A 9,838-nucleotide genomic window follows, 5' to 3' on the forward strand; every position below is an offset into this window, starting at 1 on the left:
TCGATCCCCGGTCCTAATGAATAAATAATAAATACAACAGCTGTCTCCGTTCGGCGTGGTAGAGCATGCGTGGTTGTGTATGCTTGAAATCACAGGGCTTAGGAGGCCGAGAGGCAGAAGGATGGCTGGGAGGATCACTGCAAGTTTGAGACAGCAAGTTTGAGACCAGCCTGGGCTACATAGTAAGTTCAAGGCCAGTCTGAACATATAGTGAAACTCTGAATCAACAAACAAAAAAGGCTTCATCCATGGAGCGAGCTATGGGTACGGAATACAGAACTTGCCAAGTCCATCAAAGTGCCTGCCTGGCAAGCACAAGATCCTGAGTTCAATCCCAGTACCAGAAAAAAAAACCAAAAGCAAAAACAAAAAAACACTATCAATGGGAGGTCATTCCATCAAATTTGTTCTGGGCAAGTGGTACAGAGTCTCAGCAGTGCTGTGAAGGAGTTGGTAGAAAACAGCGCAGATGTTGGTGCCACTAATATTGATCTAGGGCTTAAAGAACATGGGGTAGGGGCCGGGGATTTGGCTCAAGTGGTTCTGCTGCCTGCTTTGCTAGCGCAAGGGCCTGAGTTCGATCCCCGGTACCAAAACCAAACAACAAAAAGACTATGGGGTGGATCTCATTGACGTTTCGGACAATAGATGTGTCGTGGAAGAAGAAAACTTAGAAGGCTTAGTGCTGTAACTGTTTCTATGCACCACGCAACTTTAAAGGTTGGGACTCTGCTTGTGTTTGAAAATTGTCCAAAAACTTTCCTGCCCACGACCGAAAGGGACAACAGGGTACAGCAATTATTTTATACGCTGACTGTGTGTCATAAGGGATTTCAAAATAATATTAAAAAGCAGGTGTCCGTGTACGTTGTACCAGTGAGCTTGGACAAGGACAGCGGCAGCCTGTGGGGTGCATGATGAGCGAGAACATTTGGGCAGGAGTGGTTGCAAAGCCGCATTCCTTTTGTTCAGCTGTGCCCTGGCAGCTCTGTGAAGAGTATGGATCTTAGGCTTCATCTGAAGTATAAGAATCAGGAGGAGCAAACAGACATTTTTTTCCTTTGGGGGGGTACCAGGAATCGAACTCAGGGCCTCGCACTTGCCAGGCAAGCTGTGCCACTGAGCTGCATTTGTGACCCTAGACAGCTTTTCTCCATCAGTCGGCGTCCTTGGGACCCAGCAAAGGTCTCCAGATGTGAATGAAGTCTTCCATGCATATAATCAATACCAATATCCTTTTCATTTTTTTTTCCAGTACCAGGAATTGAACTCAGGACCTTGTGCTTGGGAGGCAGGTGCAGTGCCACTGAGCTAAATCCCATCAATATCCTTTAGTTGTTAACATTTCTGTTGGTTCGGAATGTGTTAATACCAATGTTACTTCAGATAAAAGGCAAATTTTACCTCAAGGAGAGCAGCTCTGGTTGGCTATTTTAAAGATCTCCTTGCTAGGAATGTTTGATGGTGATGTGAACAAACTTACTGTCCGTCAGCAGCCACCGCTGGATATTGAAGGTGACTCAGTCAAGATGTGGGCGGCAGAAATGGAAAAGCCTCTGCGGGGAGAGCAATCCCCCTTCTTAAGGACTCAAGGGGAAGAAAAAATGGTCATGTCCGCTCTGAGACCAAGTCTCTGGGCTGGGTGACTCAGGTGTAGGAAGGAACTCAGCAGGAAAGGAGGTGCGTTGTCTTTCTGTGCCTTAGATCCCATCTCTGCCTGGGGCTTTCAGGGCCCTCAGGAAGAGGTGACAAGTCCCAATAAGGGCCCTGGTGACTCTGTGGACAGGACAGAAGCAGAGAAGAGCTCAGGGCACAGCAGCACCCCAGCTGGCTCCAAGGAAGAGTTCAGAATCCTAGAAGCCTACTCAGGAGTGGTGGCGCACGCCTCTAATCCCAGCACTCAGGAGGCTGAGGCAGGAGGATCACTGTGAGTTCAAGACTAGCCTGGGTTACATAGGGAGTTCCAGGTCAGTCTCAAATACATAGTGAGACCATGTTTCAAAAACAAACAAACAAACAAAAAGAGAAATGGAGGTCCTTGGTCAGTTTAATTCAGGGTTCATAGTAGCCAAGCCCAACTGTTATCAGTGAAGCTGTCTTGATAAAAAATTTGGAAATATTCAGAAAGAATGGCTTTGATTTTGTTATCCATGAAAGTGCTCCAGTCACAAAAAGGGGCTAAATTGGGCCAAGGATTTAGCTCTGTGGTGACTCTGCCTGCCTCAAAAGTCCAAGTTCCCGAGTTTGTTCCCTGTACCTCCTCCCACCCCCAAAAAAAGCTAAATCGATTTCCTTGCCAACTAGTAAAAAGTGGACCTTTGGAATCCAAGATACACACGAATCATGCTAAGTGACAGCCCCAAGATCACGTGACGGCCCTCCTGAATCAGGCAGACTTCGCCTCTGGAGCCTGCCAGAAGTCTGTGAGGACTGGAATCGCTCTTAAAGGACCGAGATGAGGTGCAGCACCCCTGGAAGTGCCCCCGTGATGGCCGCCCTCGGACGCAGTGACAATCTGGAAGTCATTTCTCAGAACACATCTCACTTCCTAGAATTAGAAATTTTTGTTTCTTTTTATTGAGTTTATTGGTACAGTCTAGGTATACAATTCATCACTAGTTTACATTCATCACTGGGATCCTGTACCTTTACACGACAGTTCTTGGTTCTCATTTTTTCCCCTTGTCCCTGCCCTCCCTCCACCCCCTCCTCCCCTCCGCATTTACAAACACTTTATTTCCATTTTTTCTGTTTTTAATATTTTTTTTCCTCTCCCTTATTACCTTTCCCCCACCCTTCCCACTTTCCCTACACCTTTAGCCCTTCACTTCCTATTTCACATTATTAATTGTCTCCTTAGGATCCTGTGTACTATTATAGTTTTTCACACCAAAGAAACTATTCGGTATTTCAGTGAAAGAAATCTCTGTATGAACATTAAAAATAGGGTAGAATTAGAAATTTTATTGCAGACTTTTCTGTTTTTGAAAGAGGGGTCTGAAGTAACCTTTTGTTTTGTTTTGTTTTTTGTTTCAAAATCAACCTGCTATGGCTTTCTCTCCTTTGTTCAGAGACAGCCGGGCAGTTCCTCCCCATAATAAAGGCTTATTATGGTTCTGGTAAAAAAAAAAAAAAAAAAATTAACCTGCTACTTTTTTTTTTTTTAATAGGAGAGTCTGCATTTTAATGTTACACTGAATTTCAGTACAGTTCAATCCAAGGAAAAAAAATAAACAGACATGGTCATGACTTCAGGATTATATATATTACAATTTGCCTTGTTATACTGTATTTGTGGCTTTATGATAAAAATAACTCAGGGACATACAGAATTCAAGAAGCTAATTTACATAATTGTCACAAGGAAAAAGCATTAAATGCATTTATTTTTTTTCTTTTTGAGTTTATTGGTACATTTTAGGTATACAGTACAGTTATATTCATTATTGGGATCTTGTACCTTTACATGACAGGTCTTGGTTCTCATTTTTTCCCCTTGTTTTAAATGCATTTATGAGATAAGTATTTTCATTTAACTTCAGAATCTCAAAACAGCAATCGACCCTGGTCTTGTTTAAAAAAAAGTTTAGTTAAACACTAAGCTAAAGCTGGGTATTTGGCTCAGTGCTTCCGCCACCTGACTCATAAGCACAAGGGCCTCAGTTCGATCCATGGGACAGAAAAAAAAAAGTTAAATGTTGACTGGTCATGGTGGCACACACCTGTAATCCCAGCACTAGGGAGACTGAGGCAGGAGGATCGCTGTGAGTTTCAGACCAGCCTGAGCTACATAGTGAATTCCAGGTCAGTCCCAACTACATAGTCCCAACTACATACCCTGTCTCAAAAAAAGCAAAAAACAAACAAACAAAAACCCCAAAACCCAAAAACAAACACTAAGCTAGCTAAATAACCTTACTTTTAGAGTAAACACAATTGATGTAGAAAATGCTTTCCCTCTAATCTCAATCTTACATAAGTGGAAGAGATGAAGGGGAAAAGGTAGACAATTTCTTCAGCAGCATAGTCTTCAGCAGCTAAGTCCATTAACCATTTTAATCTGCAATGTCTATTACTGACCCCATTGAAAAGAATTGGGCTGGGCTGGGGTTAGCTCAGTGGTGCCACTGCCTGCCTCATAAGTACAAGGTCCTGAGTTCCATTAAAAAAAAAAAAAAGAATTGGGCTAATATCAAAAGTTACCCATTTCATAAGCCCAAAGACAACAATTTTAGGGTTATACTAAGTAAAATATTTTTCAATACTTCAAAAACTTTAACTATAAACTAGAGGAATCAGCTCTTCATTATAACAAAGAAAGGAATAACAGAAAGTAAAAGACATTTAAACTAAACTCATTTTTCTCAATCTTCAAACAAAAGTAAAGAAAATGATGGTTGAGTAGCTAATTTTTGTGTTCTAACCAAACTAATTTTTGTTTTTTTGAGACAGGGTCTCACTATGTAGTTTAGACCGACCTGGAACTCACTGTGTATCTCAGGCTGGTCTCAAACTTCACAGCGATCCTCCTGCCTCAGCCTCCTGAGTGCTGGGATTACAGGTATGTGTCACCACATCCGGCTCTAACCAAACTAATTAATTAACTGATTTTAAGTGGCAATAGCTCATGTGACTGGGCAACTTGACAGTTCTGAACACTTTTGCAATATTTATTTATTTATTTACTTTGGTGCCACAGATCATACTCGGGTCCTTGCACTTGCAAGGCAGGCGGTGGAACCACTGAACTAAATCCTCGGCTCTGCAATAATTTTTTTTTTAATGCAAAGATTACTAAAATGATTCAGACATGCAAGGTTCATATTATGCATTTCTTTGCCAATTTTTTTTTTTCCCCAGTGCCGGGGATCAAACTCAGGACCTTGTGCTGTGAGGCAGAGCGCAGCACCACTGAGCTAAATTCCCAGCCTTCTTTGGCAGTCTTGTAGCTAAGGATCTTGCTCCGATCGATCTTAGTAGGTGTAACTGTTAACTGTCAGTGCGGGGCCTTGAAAACAGTGTCCGACATTGTCTGATAATTCTCACTGATGGCCATCTGGTATTCATGCTCTGCAACTTTTACAATCTTTATAAATTCTTTTGCAGTCTGCACTTCGTCACACACTGTTAGGGAATTTTGTATCCCCCACCCCACCCCGACACCCCAGTACCGGGGATTGAACTCGGGTCCTTGTGCTTGCAAGGCAGGCCACTGAACGGCTGAGCTAAATCCCCGGCCCGAATTTTGTTTATCTTTATGATTCACTAGCTGAACATTTCCCTCTTCCTGATAATGAACCTGAATTTTCAAATACCAACTACTGAGTGGTTCAAGGTGTGATTGTAAACTTCCGCTGTGCTCTCCAATGACGGTTCCAAAAGTTTTTTTGCTTGAAACTGATGGCTTTCTATGCGTGCAGTAATGTTTTTCTGTCCCTCTAGTTTTTTACGATATACAGTGCAGACCCTGTTTGGTTAATGTTCTTCTACGTACACTTGCAGTGAAGTTTCCACAGAAGTTCTCCATGTCCAATTGCGTTTTCTGCTTCGGAAGGTCTTGGATCAGTTGCTTCCTTCCTTAAACACTTAAACTTGAGCTGGCGATTTATCTCAGTGGTTCTGCTGCCTGCCTCGCAAGTGTAATGGACCTGAGTTTGATCCCTGTGTACCAAGAAAGAACTTGAAACAGATTCTGTTAGTTTGGATCCAAAAACTTTCCATTTCCTAAGTCACTATGATTGTTATCAATGCCTGACCTTCCTTCAATTTTTACTGGAGTAAACGGATCCAAGTTATACAGCGAGAGTGCACGGGCCGCTCCCTCGCTGAGATTCTCATTATTAAGTAGTAATCGAACATCATTAAAAACCTCATTAAACTCTTCAGGAGGGGCATGAGTGATGAATTTTGCTGCTGTACAAACCTTCTCCTCTTCACTCAACTGTTCCTCAAGTTCTGCCATCTTCCTGCTGGTGACAAACCATGGCCGTGGTGGCAGCAGCCACCTGATTTCCTCCTTTCTGTGGGGTCCTCTGAGCCATGTACCCCTGCCAAGGGAGGGACAGGCTGCCTAGGCTGCCTTACCTAACCTGCTACTTTATTTTATTTTATTTTTTGAGATAGGGTCTCACTATGTAGTTCAGACTGCCCTGGAACTCACTATGTAGCCCAGGCTGGTCTTGAACTCACAGTGATCCTCCTGCCTCAGCCTCCTGAGTGCTGGGATTACAGGTGTGCGTGGTACCAGATCAATTTAAAAATTACCTTAAAGTAGATGCAGTGGCTTGTGCCTGTTGGGAGGCTGAGACAGGAGGATCACTTGAGCCCACGATTTTCAGACCAGCTGGGTAACATAGTGAGACTGCCTGTCTCAAAAAAAAAAAGAAAAGATCAGGCCAGGGATTTAACTCAGTGGTTCTGCTGCCTGCCTTGCAAGCGCAAGGTCCCAAGTTCAATCCCTAGTGCCAAAAAAAAGAGAAAAGATCAGGAATTTTTTCAAATCATTTGAAACATACAACAGTTCTTGTCCTGTATTTGTGTGCGTACAGGTAAGAACATTTAAAAAATAAGAGCACTCTGGAAGTTACCCAGGCCTGTCCTCTGGCTGGAAGTATTTCAATCTGCAACTTTCAGTTCTCAAGGACACATTCATCTTGGTTTAATTCTTTAAATGTAAAACTCATGGTCCTTTTGGGTTAGTGCTTACCACCCCTGATGCATATTAAATTTTAGAAAGGAATGATAAAGACCACCTAAGAGGGTTTCCTGGCTCAGCTAGAAGGAAATGGCTGGTAGTGCCTCGGTCGCTATTGTTAAATGTCCCTCACACAGCCAGGGTAGAGAGTGCTGTTCTAAACAGGAGAGAAGATCCTGGCTTTTCTGAAACTCCGTGATAACACTGGGGTTAGGGCCTTAGGAGAGTCCAGGCGGTGGTTGGGTGCAGGGAGGGTAAGTGCAGGCAGCCCTACTACCACCAGCCCCTGTGCAGGGAGGGAGGGCTGCCCCAGGCCGGAAGTCCCCAGCTGTCAGCAGACAGTAAAGTGACAGCTGTTGTCACTGACATCGTCAGTCTCTGTGCTGAAGGGAGGGTGGTGCCTACAGGACCTCATTTAATAACCACAAGAACTCTGCAAACTGGGCTGGGGATTTAGCTCAGTGGCGCCATGCCTGCTTCACAAGCGCAAGTACAAGGTCCCGAGTTCGATTCCCGGTTCGAAAAGCAAACAACCCTGCAAACTGGGAATTGTAAAGGGCGTGATAATGGCACCCCAAAGACGGTTGTGTCCTAACCCCCAGAACCTGTGAATATGCCAAAGGGACTCCACAGATGTGACTGAGTTGTGGATCTTAGGATGGGGAGATTGGCATCTCTTGCCTGATGGGCCCACTCTTATCCCAGAAGGAACCAGCCCTCTTAGACTCACAGAACTGGGAAACAATAAATGTGTGTTGCTTCAAGCCAAAAAACAAAATAACCCGAACTACAAACTCACACACACAAACATTCCAGGTTGATGTGAGGGAAACTGAGGCCTGAAAAACTTTTTTTTTTCTTCCCTTTTTTTTTTTTTTCCTGCTGTACTTGAGGTTGAATCCAGGGTCTTCACACTGAGCTATATCCCTGGCTGTTTTTTTTTTTTTTAATCTTTTTGTTGTTATCCTTGTTGTTTTTGTTTCTTGAGAAGGGGTCTCAGTATGTAGTTCAAGAAGACCTTGAACTCACTATGTAGTCCTGGGTGGCCTCGAACTCACAGCCATCCTCCTGCCTCAGCCTCCTGAGTGCTGGGATGATAGGTATGCACCACCACACCAGCTCTCATTCCATTTTTTAAATCTTCTCTTTATTTATTTATTGGTACCGGGGATCAAACATGGGAACTTCTGCTTGTGAAGCAGGCAGCAGAACCACTGAGCTAAATCCCTGGCCCTCTGCTTCCATTTCTGATGGATCAATGTTCAGGGGTCCCCGTTTAACTATGTGTTTCATTGTTTAAATGTTTTTCTCAAAAAAACCTGCCAGTCCCTCTGTACACATGACCACACACTTGCTCAGCCATTCCACAAACAGGTATCCAGTCCTACTGTGCGGTGGACCCTGGGCACATAGTGGGGACACACAAGGCAGTCAGACCTATGGTGTGGTGATCCTGAGAAGACCCGGGGCATGCGCTCAGGGCACAGCCTGGAGGGCACTGGAGGGCTTCCCAGACACACAGCAGCTGAGCCAAGATGCCAGGCATAAGTGAGCGGCAGCTGGCTTGGCACACGCAAAGGCCGGGAGACAAGCAGGTCCGGGGTGCACTTATGTTTGGGGGGCTGGGGAGTTGACAGGGAGATGGGCAGGAGGGGTGAGCAGAGGGGAGAACTCCAGGCTTGTGTGCAGCCCAGTCTAGGGGTCTACTCTTTTCTGTAGGTACAGAACCTCGGGTCTCCTTACAGAGCTATACCCCAAGCTCTTTTTATTTTGGGACAGGATCTTGATAAGTCACTAAGTTGCCCAGGCTAGACTCAAACTTGTGATCCTCCTGCCTCAGCCTCCCAGAGTGTTGGCATGCCAGGGATGTGTCCCCTGTTCTGGGTGACAGGACAAGCAAGTTCAGTGTTAGGAGCACCAATGTTTCCACCTCCGGAGGGCTCATGGGAAGGCTTGTGACATCAGAGAGGTGGCAGTCGTCCCTGAGGGTGGCTGAGCCTGAGGTCTGAAAGGCGAGGGTGGAGAGAGGTGCTTTTCCCCTCCATGCCATGCTGGTGGGCCCAGCAGCTTCACCCACCCAGATCAGTCCCACTGGGTTAGATATGTGACAGCTCCCACCAATACAAGGTGGTAGAAATGGCCCCAGGACTTCTGATTTCCAGCTTTACATTCCTTACAGCTTCTATCCCCCCACTTTTTTTTTTTTATACCGGGGATTAAACTTAGGACCTTGCACTCGAAAGGCAGGCACGGTATCACTGAGTGAAATCTCTGCCCCCTACTTTTGAGATAGCCTACGTAGCCCGAGCTGGCCTCCATCTTACGGTAATCCTCCTGCCTCAGCCTCCCAGAGTTCTGGGAAGACAGGCGTGCACCACTCCCCAAGGCAGGATTGATTTATTTAAGGACACTCACTGTTTCCCCAGACCAGGTCAGACTCTCCCCTGGTAGCAACAGAAACTCTTTGTGTCTCCGTTCTAAGATGTGCGTTTTCCCTCCCATTTTAATATCTCTAAAAGTACTTGGATCTTAACAATGGTACAGTTGACAATAGACAGCATGTGAAAACGCCGGTTCCTTTCTAGAAAGATCCAGCGTGTCCCATTGGTAGCACATTCGCTTCAGGCATCTGGGAGACAATCGTTACAGTGTCAACAGCAAACAATGCCACAAACCGGGGACAAGTACAACACACCGGCACAACACTTTCACTGATTATTCGGGACAAGAATAAAAATACGAATAACAGACAATAACCGCTGCACAGTTGGCCACAGGGGCGCAGGTGGCTTCCTGAGTGTGCTCAGAGAGGAGCCGCGAGTTGCCCCAGCACGCACAACCTACGCGTGCCCGGCTCCCCGTTCCCGGGCCTTGGAGAACTGGCAAGGGCCGGGTGGGCACACAGACGGCTCAGCTCGGCCAATGGGGTGCCGGGGTCCGAGGGTGCAGATCCACGGGGCTGACGCTGGCGTCTTGGGGCGCAGGGGCACACGCGGCGGAAGGCCTGGCGAAAGTGGGAGCCTAGAAAGGCGTACAGCAGCGGGTTCAGCGCGGAGTTGCTGTAGGACATGCAGTGCGCCCAGGTCTTGATCGCATACGCAGCATAGCTGCGCGGGTGCCACGCGCCGGCCGGACCCAGGGCCT

At 45.8% G+C, this 9,838-nt stretch overlaps 1 protein-coding gene and 2 pseudogenes across 1 annotated transcript in view; 1 reads left to right on the plus strand and 2 right to left on the minus strand.

The window, feature by feature from the left end:
* The first annotated feature begins 508 nt into the window (after positions 1–508).
* On the plus strand, positions 509–2,511 carry LOC117284472 (annotated as a pseudogene).
* Positions 2,512–3,965: 1,454 nt separating this feature from the next.
* Positions 3,966–6,122, minus strand: LOC104869794 (annotated as a pseudogene).
* Positions 6,123–8,971: 2,849 nt separating this feature from the next.
* The window catches only part of Kiss1r (KISS1 receptor), a gene marked incomplete at its 5' end in the record, with an annotated part of 3,708 nt that continues 2,841 nt past the window's right edge, over positions 8,972–9,838 (minus strand). Inside the window, one exon of the mRNA XM_019209093.1 lies at positions 8,972–9,836. Coding sequence (XP_019064638.1) covers positions 9,498–9,836 — 339 coding nt within the window. The remainder of the gene's footprint in view (positions 9,837–9,838) is intronic.

Source organism: Fukomys damarensis, unplaced genomic scaffold (genome assembly GCF_012274545.1).
Source record: "Fukomys damarensis isolate Sample0158 unplaced genomic scaffold, DMR_v1.0_HiC HiC_scaffold_37, whole genome shotgun sequence".
NCBI classification, from domain to species: Eukaryota; Metazoa; Chordata; class Mammalia; order Rodentia; family Bathyergidae; genus Fukomys; species Fukomys damarensis.